Source organism: Varroa destructor, unplaced genomic scaffold (genome assembly GCF_002443255.2).
Source record: "Varroa destructor unplaced genomic scaffold, Vdes_3.0 BEIS01000007.1, whole genome shotgun sequence".
Lineage (NCBI taxonomy): Eukaryota > Metazoa > Arthropoda > Arachnida > Mesostigmata > Varroidae > Varroa > Varroa destructor.
In genome coordinates, this window is record NW_019211460.1 from 10,882,678 (window position 1) to 10,900,594 (window position 17,917).

The window sequence follows — 17,917 nt, forward strand, 5'->3', positions numbered from 1 at the left end:
TAATAAGGCCTAGGAATAATTATATCGTGATTAATGTCGCGCGCTGACCGATTCTGCTGAAAAAAATGTAAAGTACGTTATTGAAGTGTCGCTTCATTCCATTAAAAAAGCGGGTACATTATATTAGTTACATATACGAATCGTCCGTCGCGCCCGCGGATCCGACGCGAATCCTCGGAGCTCTTTCGATCATTCTATAATTTTTCATCATTTTTAAAGAAAGAGCGAAGAAGTACTGTCTCTGTGAAGCCCACAGAGCTTATCTATCAAATACTAAGCTTCATGTAAGCTTAATAGTGGACTCTATTTTATTAAGATGATCATAAACATGCCAGTTGTACCATATTATCGACAAACAACTAACAAAACACATTTTGACCCTCGCTCCAATGTTGTTACATATTTTTTGGGTTTGACCTTTTAAGATAGCGATATGGTTACATTGAGATGAAAAATCTCTATTGAAACTGAAAGCCACTGTGGAAATCGGGTTCCATGAAGATATTATGCCAGGATCGTGTACGTTTTTTTCGCACGTAACATATAAGTTCTGGTAACCTTAATGTCTGTGCTAACTAACAGCTTCGTCATTGAGTTTGATCGTTACTCAAACACAAAATATATATAAGTATTATGTTTCGAATCGTTCACCATTTGCCCCATCTTATACTTTACCGTTTTGCCATTCGATCATATTTTTACAGAGGTCATTTTTAAAGACTCTGTGAACTATACCCAGTGCAGCAGGTGAAATAAACGTCAAGACAGTTAAACAAAAAAAACATTATATTTATTTGTTTCCGATTAGAGGGCAGTAGTAACATAGTTACATAGTAGCTTTCAAAATTTCGTATTGTTAAAACCGTTCAAACTAAAGACGGCTTACTGATACAAAATTATAAAGTTTCCAGAAAAAAAAACAAAGAATACCTGACATTTCTTTTTGCACAGGGTTATGTATGTGTGCTGTTATAAACCACACGTTAGAGTTCAATATAAATTACAGAAGAAAGACTCGTGTCTCAAACCATCAGATCAGACCCTTTATAGTAAATTACTGGGTTAGCAAAAAGTTATATTTTTTTAAGTGCTCGCTTTATCCGCTGCTGCTAATTTTTGCTAAAATTAGAATGGAATCCGACATCCTTGTTGGGAGCACAAGCCGCCGTTAGTTTCAAATTAAGCTTATAGTGTGTCAGCGACGATCACAGGTTTATTAATATTGCTTACAATATTGTTATCGTTCACTTCTACATCACGTTTGCAACACGTATTCCCGTATCAGTGCGTATACTAAATTAACATTTCAAATAGCCATGGTTGTAGCTGCTCTTATATGGTTGCTACCAAATTCGATTCACATAGCTTGCCACACAGTTCTGACCGTCGGTTTGTTAAGGAAGACTTTCACCCCTTGACGACCAAAGATCACCAGTTTTTACATCATCAATGTTCTCCCCTGTCAACTTCTACTATTCTCAAGGAGCATCGCTTTTTAGTGTGTGTGCTCTCCATTCATTTTTCCCAAATGAAACTAAAAGAGCAGCAGTAGCAATGAAAACAACGTCCTGGACTGCTTTGATCAGGATCCGTGACGAACACGCCGTCTTTACGTCTTGCGATGACCCTTGCTATGTCCGAAGGAATGTCATGGTAGTTCCAGTGGACAAGATCCGCGCATATGCCTTCACAGTAACTAACTGAAAAGCAGTCCAAACAAAAGGGTCACAGTAGAGTTCCTGCACTTTCATGAACGACGCAATGTCTGTTAATCTGCTAGTATAACTAGCAGGACGGGAAGACTTAGCGTGGATATCATGCTGGTATGTAAACCCCTATCAGCTGTCGTTGCAACTGATCTCTCTCTTTCTCCGTGTTGGTCCTAAAGCAGCCCGCAAGAGATTAGCACACGACAGAGATGACATAGTTACAGCGGGAGAAAACTCAACGGAGGAAAAACCTAGCGACAGTGGTTGCGCTTTATCGATGGCTTACCACGATATCCACCAGAAGTTAAATAGCGCTGGTGGTACATAGACATTCATTGGCAGTGAGCCGCCCGTGCTGACCAACTAGGCGAACACCAAGTGGTGTCCCCCATTGTTGCAAATTCTGTTCAATTGTTAATGCCTCTACTTCGAGCAGGTCTAGCGTCATAGAACGATGACGACAGTGTAACAGCAGCGGCAAAGAGAACGTTGGTTGAATTTTTTAGTTTCTCGTATTGCTCCTTTTTTCGCGGCTATTTCCTTAAGGAAGATGGCACCATTATGGCCTACGACTCTGAGGAAATATTGAAAAATGAATGAAAAATTTCTGCATGAATTGAAAAGTTTTGTCTCGAGCCCGATGGGTCAGGAAAGTCTGTATTTTTCTGAGTTGTTCAGCTCAGTATTTGTCATAGGGGAGAAGTGAAGAAGTTTAAGGCTGCTAAGAGAAACAGAGCAAGTGCAGCGAATAAGTGGAATGGGGTTATCGAGGCAAAGTTGTGTTCCTCATAGTGATCAGACTATATTCTTGATGGAGTCGCTACCTTATCACGTTGAAGAAAATTGAACATTGTCCTTTGATCTGCGTTCTGCTCGCCCACTCTTTGTTCTCCATGCGTAGTTTAGTGTATAATAGGCGATAAACGGACGTATGAACAGATAGACATATAAAGTGATAGTTAGTCGGCTAAAAGGAATACGGTAAGACGGATGATATATTGAGACTAGGCTGCGATATCTGCCGTTATTTATACTTTTTTTTTGTCTACTCTCGTATTTGCGTCTCTTTTAAATAGATTAAACATTACTTTATCGCTATACGAGGCACGGATGGCAGTAATAAACGATGTCTTATGCCTGCTTCGCAATCCCGTTTCTCTTGGTTAAATAAAGCATTAATCTTAGATACTGAAATAAAATTGTTTGTTGAAGGGAAAAATAAGAAAATCATAATATGAAAAAAGTAGTACTCTTTTTTCGCGAGAAAAATAAGTTGCCTAGTTAAAATAAAATAGTAAGTAAATTAAGAATGATGAATTTTCGTAGGAACAGATGGTATATAAACAAAAAAAACTATAGATGTACGCTTTTCTGAGTCAACGAAACAAATTGATATAGTTTATGTAACTTACAATATTATAGAGATCAATTAGTCTAAAACTTTCAAATATCAGAAACAGCGTACACGAACACTACGGACAATTTGAGCATGAGCAAGGAAATGCATTCTACTTTGTACGTCTGTCACGACAAAAGAGAGACTGTCATTACTCGAGATTCAGGAGGTGAATTTGATGAATCTCATTGGTATGAGTTCCACGTATGTCATGTACCAGATTTCCTTAAGCACTTCTCTGAAGTTCAGCGATACTTAGAATTGATTTCTAATAAGTATGATACTCTCGCGGCCTATCGAGAAGGAAAATAAATATACGCATCTGACGATATCACTGCATTGATTGCCTTTTATGAAGGCACCGTAAATACGCGCATTATTAAACAATGTCACCTGCTGTTCCTTATCGGAGTAACCCTTACATCTTACTCCTCTGCTTTCGCCGAATCCCGGAAGGAAGGGAACTATTTGATCTGCTGTGCTTAAACATTCTTCTTTAGTACACACATACGCACACTTAACTAAACAGGAACACAGCATGGGTTTGCCGGCTGTCTGCGACAAACAGAGAACAATATATTTCTCATTTCCCAATGAAAACCAATACACCCGACTGCGATAAACATGGCTCGCCGACCATTGCCGAACGTGATGTACCGGGACGACACTCTTCACGATCAAGCGTATTTTCATGTGAGTTCCTCTAGCTTCTCCTTTTGGCCTGTAACCCCAGTTAGCATGTCGTCTCGATGTGTCCAGGGCTATAGCTATGGCTGGTTGTCTGATTCGGTGCTCTACCCAACTGAGGGTCATAATATACTCGGTGTAGTATTGGTCTTTGACGAGCATCTAGAAGTCGTAAGGTGGTACCAACGGACTGCGGGCGCTGTAGGAAAGAAGTACCATTACTAGATTCAGCAGCCGTCCTTTAGCCAGGTGGTTCCTTTTGGGCTTTTAGACCCAAGATTACGTTCGTCTTGTGTGCTTGTATTAAGAGTTTAAGATGGCATATACTCCGTTGCCCATGCGATGCGTGGGATAAGCCGAAGCTGACCCTTCAGGAGGATATGAAGCCCAAGACGACTTAAACTTTATCAAAATTGATACGTTTTTACGAACTACATAAACATGTATAATCTGCCTAGGAGAAAAGATTGATGAAAAATTTGTAACTAACCATCCTTTTTTCAACTACGTCTTTCCATTTAGCTCGAATGTAGATAACGTTGATGTGCCAACGACCCGAGTCTGAGTGTGAGAGAACGACCAAGCGGACTATTGTTTGCAGTAAGCTTCTGCAGATATTATTGCAGTGTTCTAGCGTTTCTTCCAGTTATCTTCTATTGATATTACTGTTTTCAGGGGTTTTTTTCCTTTAATTCGTCTGCATGAACACCAGCTGGCTTTCCCTCTGGGTTTTGATATGATTAGCTGTGTTAGTTGTAGGCTATTGAGAATATGATCCAAATTTGTGAATCTTCTAACACCAACAGCATTTCTAAAACCAATAGGTTTTCTTCAACACGAAGCTATCATTCCTGTCCTTACAGTTAGTTATTTTTAAAGAAGGACTTTTAAAATATGCGATAGAAAGCACATGAAGCACCCAACCATATTTCCTTGTGGGGGCAAAAATGACGTTGACATTTGTTCCCCTACTTATATTAATTTAACAAGCTGACACATGAGCGAACCGGCTTTAATTATTTTCCGGAGTGACACTCATGTTAATAAGCAAGCTGCTGCGCCAGTCGGCAACCGCATCCCAGCTCCTCGACAGGGCCATTGCGAGGGTGCACTCTGATGCCCTCCGAGCACCTCGTAGGTCTATGAATTCATCTAACTTTACGTGTCATAATGTTTTGCTAATTTAGGTATTTCTAATCGCTGCGAATGCTTAAAATTAGAACGATAGGCACCAGAAAATATGAATAGTAGCCTTACGGCAAGTTCGCCATTTTTTATAAATTTTACACATCGATTAGAATTGCCTGAATTGAAATGGCTCATTTATAAACTGGTCGTTTGTTTATCTTACTTTTAAAAATTCTGACATAAATTATGTAGTTGTGTCGTGATCTTGTTTGCGTAACATCACACGGCACTTTAGACTCCCATGAAACGCTAAGGCACACGCGTTTTTATGGACTGGAAGCTTGCAGGTCCTAGACAGTGTATCCTTTTACATCACGCGTATATTAGTCCTATCTTTAGGACGTTTTTAGGTTGACAGTCAGTAGCCTTCATCTACCACAAACAATGCTCCGGTTGTCGACCAAAAGGCTAAGACGTCAGGCCATAACGTTGATCTGCCTAGCCAGCTTAATGTTAGAAAATTCGCGGAAATTGTGAAGCTTCGTAGCTCGCGAAGAACACAACGTATCCTTCTCACGTATAGCTTATATCATGAACGGTCGGAGAAAACGGCTTAATTCGTATATGTCTATGTTGCCAACATCATGTATGAAAAGTTTTTCTGGGCAGCCAAAGCTTGTTGATTTTTACAGACAAGGTTTCGTCATTATTGCAACTAAAGATTAGCCTTCTTCGATGCCGCCCCCCACTGCGAGCAAATAAATTTTTATTATTTTCCCAGGTAGCATGCAGAACGTTAGCTCAGCTATCTACCCATTTACTGTTACCTGGTGACCAAGCTTATCCTATTCTGACCACATGAGGTGGTAACAGGCCGTTATCCGCGATCAACCTAGATATACCCAAGCATTGGTGCGTTTTCTGTTGAGATATTCCTGAAATTCTGTATTATCGATGACTTCAGGTGCAGTTGTACCAGCAGTGGCAAACGTACGTAGTGTCATTTTGTCGCTCTACTTACCCGTTTGCTCAGACTCGCAAAACACGCGTGTTTCTCAGAAAGAAAGAAACCGGCAGATGTTGATCTCAATATGATACTATGACTATATGCTTAACCCAACCGTTACTACAAAGCCTTTGTCGAGTTTGTGTGCAGCATTATTAGCAAGTTCCCTCATGAGAGAGGCGATTAAGACCGTGTACAATATTAATATCAGTCCCACTGATACGTTTCGAAATAGGTAAGTAAATTTATATAAACGCTTGGACCGGTGCAGCGGATACAGGGGCGGCATGCACTGAACAAAGCTCTGATCTAAGAGACTTTTGCTAAATGACGCAATTGGCACAGTATACGAACTGGTAGGCGTGTTAATATGATTTAATCTATCCCATGATATACATGCACCCATGGTTATCAAGAGATAATTTGTAGGAATCGATCGCCTCACTGGGAATCGACCCTTGTTTCTGAATCGTTGTAGGCGCGAGAAACCAACGCGTGAAAATGGGGTTTAGAGTTTAGGTCGTAACTTTTCATTGCCTGCTCATGGCTATCTGAACACTTCCCAGTGGCAGTAAACGAGCTGGCTGAAATTGTGGAAAACTCAAGACCATCCCTTTCTCGACAAATCGATCGAGTTACAATTCTCAAGCTTTGCTCGAGTTCAGTTAGATACTGTACAAAAACAAATATTTCTTTATTCATGAATTCTTTTAATTCCAAGGTAAAAGTAAGCCACCACCGCCGTTATACCATGCGCAGCTAAAGTTTGCCTTGAAAAGTATGTTAGGTACACAAAGCTGCTATTATGATTTGCATTTCACAAGGCTCGGTAGCAGATTTGCCTGGGTCTGCCGCCATAACCTTACCCCGGGGAAATTCAACTTAGAGCCCAAGGATCGACAGTGAATTGGGCCTCCTTTTAGCAGGGTTAAAAATCATTTCGATGATGTAGGCAGGTCGTTCAGTTTGGCAAAAGTATTCGACGTGTTTGTAATGCTACCTTCCAGAACCAAATTCGAAATTCGGAAAGTGCTATTTTTCGAAATAGGGAATTGAGCATGAGCACGTTTACAGTAAAAGGAAGGGCCTGGTCCCAATGACATTCAAAATGAGTAGAACTTGTAAAAAGTTTATGCTGTAATCTGGTGCTGATGCCAATTAATATATTTCAGCTATTTAATGATAGAGGTAACATAAATGTCCGCCATTTTTGTCCGCATATTCAAAGGTAGCCTAATAATACGGAGGCGCATGAAAAGACCCCTATATTGATTTGATAGGCATTTGTTGCAAGTAAAAGAGGCAAACTGGCTAATTATGACATAAAAACACAACAATCGAATTTAAACAAGTCGTAAATGACTATACGATATATACATGTAGCATAATCGTGGGAAATAAATACTGCATCCATGGTTTGAAACTTGTGAACCCTGCCTGAATTCCTGCGCTTCCCTCAGGGGGGAAATGGCCTAACGCGCCCGTTGGCACGGTGCCAACGAGTTGCGCCTGTATGATAATCTTCCAAATGCAAAAACATTACCAATGCCCGTAGCACAATATCTGTTGGACTAGTTATTTATTACTTTATATCCGCCTGGCCGTTACGCTGCTGTCGTTTTCTGCTTTCATATTTGGCTTGCTCCCCGTTTAGCCTGTAACTCAAGCGGAAAATTACTGTATAGTTCCAGATAAAAGTTCATGCATTTTATTTTGCGAGCGTTAAGGCGAGTTAAGGTGGAGAAAGAGTGTGTAGGAGAGGCTTTATCGAGCCTTTCTTGACCTTGCAAGTAGTTAAATGTCGCCGACATTCGCTTCTCCAGATGTTTATAAGAAGGGCAATGATATTTCAACCAAACAATCAATTATTATTTACATAATGAGAGGTTATAGTATCTGAAAAATGACCATAATTTAAATTTTAATGATTAAATTAAAAAAAGATTAACTTAAAATTTAATTATAGTATTTAAATTTAATTTAGTCGTAATAAACTTAATAAAGTTCAACTTTTATTTTTGAATATGTCTATTAATAATACCAATAACTATACTACTATATAAATAATACTAAGAAAAATATTAACTTGTGAATTTAACGACACAGAAATATTCTCGATAATATCTTTTCGATCTATATCTATAATAGCAAATGCAGATACTTCTATTGTGGAGAAAATTGTTTTTTTCAGGATCGTTTTTTATTTTTTTTTATGTTAATATTTTAGTAAATCATTTTAATAATCGATTTTTGCTAGTACGTCATGACACTGGAGTGATTTGAAATTTATTCCAAGTTTTATTGCTATCCTCAGATTACGTTTACTGTATTCAATGGAAAATTGTTTGAAGCAATTATATGTACGAAGATTATTGGTCATCAACGGTGTTGATCTTATAAATATACCGATTTTAATGTAGAATACGATTTCAATATAGAAGGCGATATATTAGCTAAGGTGGATAATTACTGATATAGTTAACTGCTCTAGTGAGATAGGCAGGCCGTGCATTCACTGCATTCCATTAGAACGTTATAAGACCTCAAGTAAAAAAACGTTTAAACGTTAAAAAGAAATGCGACGACCTACCGCAAAGTGAGATGCTGAAATTCGCCAGAAATAAATTTTAGTAATGATCGATGGTAGATTTTACACACAACAATAATACTAATTTAAGCTTATAACATAAGCTTAAGTAAAAAAAAAAAAAAAAAAAAGTATCTCTTTGTTGAGATTTGTTTTATCGATATATTTCGCTAAACTTGAAAGTAATTGGCTTTTAAAAAAGAATATCATATACTATTATTACTGGACTGTAAAGCTGCAGCGCTAATTTTAGTATAAAATACGTTGTGTAAAAACAATGTTGGGGCTAGTTCGTGGTGCCCAAAAGTTAGTAACTTATTTTGAGTAACCAGGTTGAGGGTTTAGACAGCGAAACATGATAAGTTTATATAACTTACGTGCATGACGTTGTCGTTTTTGATGAATTTTACAAGTGAAGGAAACATTTTTATGCAATACTTCGTATGCTAACCTGTGGGTGTTTACTCGACTAATGTAATTCTACGATTTGCCATCTGCTCTGATTTAACCTTTACTTTTAGTTGTCAAAGCGGAACGCGGTGGATCAGCTCGTCTTCCATGTGACATCGAATCATACCTCGATGACGAACCCACGACTATCAAATGGTTTAAGGATAACACATCATCACCCTTTTATATCCTTGAAGATGCTCGGAGAAGGGGTATCTGGAATGCCAACCACGACATCAGCGTCGAATGGGCTGGACGAGCTTTTTTTTCAGGTAAAGAATTCCCTTTCAATACCAAGACCAAGCTTCGTTAATATTGAGCCTTGCCTGACTGGGCAATTGTTCTATATAGCCTTAAGTAAGAGAAGCTGATGGTTGTAGAATACTATCGAGTCGTTCTGCACCTCGGCCCCAAACTCGTTGAAGGTAGATTTCTTCTTTAACTATATGGTTCAGCCTTCTAATATGCATCTTTTGCATGAGAAGTCAGTCAGATCTTGAGAGGTTCAAAGTATGGACAAAACTGGTTCTGATCAGACTCGATCTCATGTCAACCAACTGGAAAATAAAAGGAAAAAACATATACGTTAGAATAGTTAGCTATATAAGTCCTAGTGTCATATAGTAGTTGTATTTAACAGAGATTTTAAACAGTTATTATTATGTCAACCGGCTACCGCGTTTTTCTCTCTCATTAGTTATTTTGTTATGTTCTACTCGTAAATACTGAGTCTTCTATTATAATTATTACCAAATCAACTTACGGCTTAACCAAGGCGTAGCTATTTACGCCTTCATCAGGGTCATCCTCTTTCTCGTTGCGTCCTGTTAGCGAAACGCATTGTAAGTAAATTTCGTATCCGTAAACGAACGCACTTAAGGCCACTCTAAAATAACTCGTATTAGGCCATGAACATAAATTTCGTATTGCATAGGAAAGTAACTTCCGCGGTTTTCTTGTTAGGCTAAATAATTTTTCTCTAAAAAATAATAGCATGGTCACAGATACTAGGAAACGAACAGCTCTGGGAATCGGTGAATCCACATAGATCCACACATCAATTTTTGACAGAACACATCGATCAGACTCCAATCTAGATTTAAAGAAAATTTTTTCCCTATAACTGTGCTATTCACTTAGACTATCTATTGAAGGCCGATACTTCCCACGTATTGCAGGACGTATGCTCCTTTAAATACTGTGCTCCCAGACAGGTCCGTTTGACAAATGTCCTGCCATGAATCGCGTATGTCCGTAACTTGTTCATATTCGGAGGTGTCCACTATTATATAATATATTCTGTTATTAACACGAACCTCTGTGGAATCGACCTAACTTATAATACTTTTATACTTTAAACTGCGCCTACTTAGCCAACAGCAATGTTTGTCTTCATATGCCACTAACAATATTGTAATGGCAAGCGTTACGGACAAACACTTCCCGATCAGCTGATGGGTCAACACGAACGAGCGCTAGGAGCCTACCGCGACATAGCAATGACGGTCAGCTGATGCATTTTCTGTACAGGTTTCTTGTCCGTGCGGAGAGGATCGTGCCTGAGACCGGCAAAACGTCATGAAAGGCACGGAAAAATAATCAATTTATTGCTAAAAAATGCATTTTCTTTCTGTACGTAAGCGTAGCGTGTCCGGTTATCGCGTCCATTTTGTAATACTGTTTGATTCAGACAGTCTACTAAGTAGCTCTATATGGCATTTGATAACGACACTGTTTTGGCATTTGGCAGCCATCCCTGACGAAACATTCACTCGATCTCTTGTAAAGTGTTCTTGCTATTTAGAACGTTTAGCTTATGGGTTCTAATCTGGGGAAAGATCGGGTAGTGTGCCCCTCTTTAGCGAATCGACTATCAGAGTATTATTAATGTATAAGATTGCATTTTCTGTGAAACGGAGTAAGTTAAGCCAAGATGGCGAAGGCATCCGTTAAGTTAATGACAATTGCGCGTAAATTGTCGGACAATATAGAACGTAGTTCTTATTTCAAACGTACAAGAAATAGATTAACTTGTACGAAAAAGACGTGCGCAACGTCTTGTGCGATATCTTCGATGGTTCTCTCTCACCCTATGCGTGAATGAACATCGATACATTTCACTGTAGTTATACGAACTTCGGCACATTTAAACCTATCTAGTACTTTAATATAAGTTAATAATAAGTAGCTTGTTCGAATTATCGACCGACCACCTTACCGACCGAGAAAGGCTAAGACCGATCAGAATAAGGTGCCGCACTTCAATACCGTTTACTGCTGCGCCTGATTGAACAAAGTACACAGTAGCTAATATAATGGGTTATGTTGGCGGGGAAAGGAAGGACCCAATTTTTTTGCCGGCCAAGTAAGTTAAGCGAATAAAGATGAATTACGAAACAATACGAAATCGATTGTATCAGAGGGGTATTTGGGTATTACAATGCCGGCTGTAACTCGCAACTCAATCGATTGGCAATTCGTTTTATTGGTGTGGCGAGGTCCCTAAAGTTACAGCCCTGCCGACAGGAACGTGTCTGTAGCAAAAGCGTTAGAGGTGTTCCTCAGCTTCTCGACCGACCAGGTGTTGTGCAGGAAGTTGTAACAACTTCCTGCACAACACCTTCCGAAAACCTTTTTATCAGTAGTAGTAGTATCAGAAAGTGGAATTGTGTGCTACCAGAGCGTTTGACTTGGCTAAGAGTGCATTAGGCGGTTTTTCCGGCAATCCTTCTTCGTCTTACCACGGCTAGCGTTTTTTCTTTAAATTTGAGATACACGGACGAGGCCCTTACTTATCTTATAGTATCAATCTACTTTATTTGAGAAGTCTTTCGCATTCCCAAAATTCTGCGACAGTGGCACAGAAAGGAAAACCTATTACACCTTTCTAAACAGTAATCTAATAATGACTAATATACGAAAGCAACATTAAATTAAAATGAAAGCTATTTAAATCACTCCTTTTTCCCCTTATAAATGTGCATGCTAGGGTCGAGTGGGTTAGGTTTGTGGTCGAATAGTAGGCGCTATCTATATGTATCGCTCGACGTATCGACCTGCAGCTATCTCTATACGTGCGCATCTTTTTGGTTTTGAGATAACCTACCTTCCTACAACCCATCTGAACGTGGCAACTTACTAAGAAACTTTAGCAACACAGGATGCGGTCTCTTCGATTTGGAATGGCAGAACTGTCCAGAGCTTGTTTTTTCAGCTGCTTTACACGATAGCTATTAGCGGTGACCAACCTCGACCCTACAAACTAGTGCTCTAATTGCTAAAGTAACGAATCTTTATGTCTTTTTTATATGATAAGGTAAATTCGTTGGCCAATGCTTCTCCTTGACACGAACTCTACGAATACTCCATTGTGTCATCCATTCATACAAACATTACCACTACGGCTCTTATGGCGTTGTCTATATTCTGTTAGACGATCGTTTGTGCAGTTTCTTTATCGGCTGACCTCTTTCTTTTTATTTTTCTCTATATAGCGATAGACACATTTATAACATATACTACATTAATTCAGCGTGAATAGGGAAAATGATTATAAAAAGCAGCACTTTAGTCGGATTTCAGCAAAAAATGTATTGATAATATACTCATCGTCACCCTATATGACCTACGCTACCTCTCAATTAATTAACTTATTTCGTTTCATCAGAAGCCTTCCGGCCCACTGTTGCAAGATTTAGTGCTTAGTTTTTACAACTTTCTTCATCGTAAATAGTACTTGTTATCGATTTCATTTGCCAGCCATTAAAAGAGGCGATTATCCGTATTCTCGCAGCCTGACCAAAAAACCTGCCCTTCAAGCTGTTGCATTTCTCTCTCGCAAAGAGGACAAATCTTGCCGTGTCGCTTGGGCCTATTTTGCTAGGTAGACTCATTTACTTGATAAAATTAAGCTATAAGCACATTCTGATCGACCGTCTCATTTACTTTCCAGTGCACAAGACCTTTGCAGTCAAATGCAGATCACGGATACAGGCTCAAATTCAAGCCTGAGCCTACGTCGCAGAGCTAGCCATCACTTTCCTTACTTCATGCTGACGTAAAGAAACCACTTCTCATCGCTTCGGCCTAGGCCGAGTCAAGTCTTTTTGCGGTTAACCTCGGCATGTATATCGACTCGCAAGCAATCAAATTCGAAAAGGCCATTTTAGAGTACTTAATATGTTGGCTCTTACCAGAATCTAGTATATTAACCCAGGCGTGGATATAACTGTTTGCATAGGAATGTGCAAAATTAAGTAACTCATCCGTCTTTACGTTTGTGTTGGGACCCCTGCAAAGGTCATTCACCGGTACGGGTTATGAACGCTTTTTGATCAAGGTTAAAATAACGTATATCGAAAACCTAACTTATGAGATGCACCTCGAGCTGAAAAGGGAACCTACACTGCAATAACCTGAAATAGTTTGGCCTTTGGTCATGCAAAGCTTTAATGCTCAATAAGCAATTTGCTAATCGTTTATATTTCATAAATCTTATTGGCCATAACCCACGGAGACCATATATCCCTGTAAACAGTCTTATCGCTACTAAAATACCCTGATATTTCGGAGAAATTAATTGAAAGTGATGATTTAACAAAACGTATCGGGCCTTAAATAACTAACCGCCATCGTCTGTGCGAGTCGATATATATGTAGAAACATTTGTTTTTATTGCTGATTTATACATGTTTGGCAAAACACGGTCGATTAGATTGTGTAGAGTCAAAAATCTTTCTCTACAACAGACAGCTTCTGGAATTAGTAGAGATCGCTATTTTGTTACGGGTCCGGAAATAGATATCAATGACCAGTTAATTCTGGGTTTGTACAAGCATGAATTAGATTTCGCATGAGCTGTTGTCCTAGTTGGTGCCATGGATCCAGAGTTGAGATCAACATAAAATGCGAGGCTCCCTTGCCTCGAAACAAAAATCACCAAAAACTTAACCCATAATACCGTCATCCGACGACAACTGGTATTATAGTAGTCGTTCTGTTAACACATCGATAAATGATTGATTTGTATAGAGTGTTCAACAGATCTGCTAGTATTAACTATCCGATTTTCATCAAATTATCCGAAACTTAATATTAGCCATGTTGTTATTATTTTTACCCGCTAGGTGACGATAACTCCCCGAGACCACAAGTTAAACCAACACATCTTTGGAGTTTTTTCTTCTTTCAGTTTCTTGTTAGTAAAAGTATGATTATATAAATGTAATATTATTGTAAGTAGTTTGTCTAGCTCTAATATAACGGACGTATATACTATGCCACTGTTGATCTCCTGTTGGGCCTAAACAGGGCGCACATAGCTGTTTCTCGTTGCCCCCCACTGAATTAGCGGGAACTATGTCAACGAGTCCATGCCGTCCAAAGGCTGGTTTTTGTCTGACCTCTACCATCGCATTCGCTATTTGGTTGGCCGTCGCAGACCTCGTATTTTTTCAGTTCCTTTAACCTTCATCTTTTGACATCAAACGACTGAATCAACCATAATTCCTCTTCCACAACTCTTACCGCTTATCCTTCGTATATTCGCTGATATGTGTCTGCTGCGGTGTCAAGTTATGTCGCGAATTAACATAGGGTATACAGCTTTTCTCCCTGTTGCCGAGTATCAGAGCATATACTTCAAATGCTCGCGGCGTTCACTCCGACTATCAATCGATCCAAGTGTTGTAGTAATTACACCTGGGGCAATTTCGTTTCGTCGATTGCTTCCGTGTCGTTGTCCATTTCGGCTGAGCCAAATTCGCACCGTTCCACCATGTTGTACCACTGTATTCTGTTGACAATGTCTCCGATGTCGCCAAAAGTCCTTATCTAGCTAACCAAATACCCGACACGCTAGCCGTTCCCTGTCAACGTAAGCTGCTATTTTCACGTGAAATCGATATACAGTAATACTACGGCATGTGCGAGAAAAGAGTCAACGAAGGAAAAGTAGAGAGAAGAGGAGCGCGTTATTTCAATTGTTTGCGGTTAAATATTGACCAACAAACTATTTCCACAAAGCGAAGAGCCAGAGCTGGTTCAAGGGCATGGGAGTTGTAGAGCCGTACGTAAATGTATAGTTTGCAAAAATGATATTCAAATAGCAAAAGTCTAAATTAAGACAACTTAGCAGTAGTAAAAATAGTTTTATAAAAGCAGCGCAATAATTATCTTTTATTTCAATAAGCAATTACTCATGACTTTTGTTTGTGGAGAGGTACAATGACGAGGCGGCAACAATATTATAACACAACTTAGAGTTACTTAACGTAACATTTTCAGATGCTTATTAATTATTTAGGGTAAAGGAACTTATGCTGACCACATACACACGCGATAGTATTTCAGATATGTCTTATTCTCGCGTAATTTGCGTACAGATTTAGTCATTTGTATCATCACGGACTTTCCGGAAGGTACCTTATTCAACCGCCGCAGCCGTTAACGATAAGACGTCGTCAGAAACCCCTTTGTTCTTCGTAACAGAGCTAAGGATATTCCTTTTTAACGTATCCGGGCACCTCTTAGATCAAATAACAGACAGGTCTCTACAGAACAAGGCGCGTCCTGCCCACACACATGGCATTATTTGTACAGTCTATGAGCCTAACATTGTATGATGCTTTTTATTAAGGATTATATTGAACACCCATAGAAAAACTGTAGTCTTCTTCTCAAAAAATATGTACTAGCCACCGCGTTGACTAAGACACGGTTGATCTGAAGAAAAAAAATCTACTGTGATTTATCATATGGCCGCCATAACTGGAAATTAATGACTAGATCTAATTCGATAGAGACAAAGTACTATATCGAAGAGAAGGTGCCCGTACGAAACCTCTGATCATCTCAATAACAGTCACGAGGTAAAACGCTTTGATTGATAATAAAGTCGCGTTCTTTCCGAACGGATAGTGTGGGCACTTTTAAGCCGTGCTAATGGGTCTACGTAAATGATTGTTGTAGAACAATAGTGTCAAATAAGGTTCGAGCAGATCTGTTTACGCACTAGATTTTGTACAAGCATTTCCGTTGGGGCCTTCTACAATTAATAGTTTTCTTATAGTCGATGAAACGAAATGAAAGCACTCAGATAATGTTTATCATCAGTAATTCCGCCTTACCGTATTCCGCTATGTGATCCCTTTTCTTGAAAGCTTCATGTGTAATCGTGTGCTTTGAGCCTTACGTCTTAATGCATGTTAACGTGCCTTCCCACACTCATCCTGTTTTCTCCTCGGCTTCTCATTGATTTGCAACGCGCAATTGAATCTCCTACAGTTTAATGCAGACCTAATTATTATGTGGTCTTCTCGCTGGGCCGAGTCGCTACTTAGGGTAACTTCTGTGTGCACGCAAGTATACAAGCATTAACGTATTGCAACATAGTAAACATATCAAAAAGAAGAGAGCGCGATCTAGGCAGTCTTACAGTTACTCTTCTAATTACATTTTTAATTGCCTTATCTACAATCCTACTCTTAGTCTACTCTTCTCTCCTAAGTAGTACGTCATATCATGAATTGCATCGCGTTAAATCATTAATGCATGGAACAATTAAGATTGTTAGGTCCCAGCTTCGGTCCTTTGTTATGGCACAGAAATATGTGTACAAGAAATTTAACAGAAGTTTTTGACTCTGACTTCGAAGAAGTAAAAGCCTGCATTCTATGCCGACTAAAAAAAACTAGGAGAAAACAGTATTTCAAGGAGTGACGGCTGCTCAGTTTAATTATTGAGCTACTTGTAGAAGACCTTAAAATTTAGCTTCTTCTCAAAAACGTTCTTTCTCTTCGGTCAAGTTAAACTTAATACAGGTCAATAAGCTAACTAAGCTTAGGCAGTAAAGCGATAAACGAAAAAAAAAATCCTACTTTCTCAGGTAAACCTAAAAGGTAGGGCTTTTTCTTACCAAATGGCTTTACATTTACCTCACATAATGATTTACATTTCAGTTGCTATAAGCAAGATAAAGTGTGCTCATTGCATCATTGAAGCGTCAATGAAAAGCATCACAGTTCTTCCAGCGTCTCCCAAGCTTAGCCATGCAAGGGCAAAAATCTTCCTTTAATAGGTCAGGCATAGTTTCTTTACCCGACTGATATAGAATAGCTTTCAGCATTTTTGACCGCTTCAAAAAGTGCACGAAAAATTATATCAGACTACATTTTAAACGCTTTCCTTATTGTCATTTTTAAGCGTTTGATTGCAGTAGCCAAATAGGTAAGTAGCTAAGAGATCTTCCTAGCACGGGCAAAGAAGGTTCAGTGAAGAAATTTAAAAGTAATGTATTGGCTATAGCTGCACGTTTATTTCTATGTATATTGTATCGTGCGACATGCACGTTGTTAGCGGTGATTCGTTTCGAAAGACCTTTGTGTAAGCGGCAATAGAAGTGTATTGAAAAATGTTTCCCCTTTAAGGGCTCTTTGGAAGCGTTTAACGGTGAGCCGAGCAAATTTATTTATTGGATAAATAAAAACTCTATTTTATTTATATTATATAAGCTTAGCAACACTCGACTAAAAGAGACTGATAAAATTACAGCTGTCTATTACTTCTACATTAGATGTGTTGTAAGCTTTTTTTACGTAACAGATGCTTGTCTATGAATACTCAATCGACACTTCGTCTTCGACTTGTCTCGATAAATGCTATGAGTATGCATTCAGCATATTGGCGTGTCGAAACGGTGGCATAGTACGCGTGAATCGACGTTTCGCAAAACCCCTTCGTAGAGCTCTGCCCTTCTCCAGTAAGCCCATAGCCGTTTAGTTCCTTGTCTGCAAGCGTACCATCAACCGGGCTTCTTGTTAATAAGTACATGTGTGTGTCTGTCTGCTCAGCAGTCTTGCTACGTGCAAGTTACTAGCCGACCATTAGCTGATTGCGTCCTCCCGAATTATTGAGGGTTGCGCAGATGGGACTTTTGACTAAATCGACAGGTTCGG

The 17,917-nt window shown here is 39.2% G+C and overlaps 1 protein-coding gene across 3 annotated transcripts in view; it reads left to right on the forward strand.

The window, feature by feature from the left end:
• Positions 1-17,917, forward strand: part of LOC111254740 (protein turtle homolog A-like) — an 87,827-nt gene that overhangs the window by 22,894 nt on the left and 47,016 nt on the right. For all 3 annotated transcript variants that reach the window (XR_002675160.2, XR_002675161.2, XM_022815899.2), the window contains exon 2: positions 9,035-9,235. Coding sequence is in view for 1 of the 3 variants with exons in the window: in XM_022815899.2 (XP_022671634.1) it covers positions 9,035-9,235 (201 nt within the window). In the remaining 2 variants the exon portion in view is untranslated. The remainder of the gene's footprint in view (positions 1-9,034; positions 9,236-17,917) is intronic.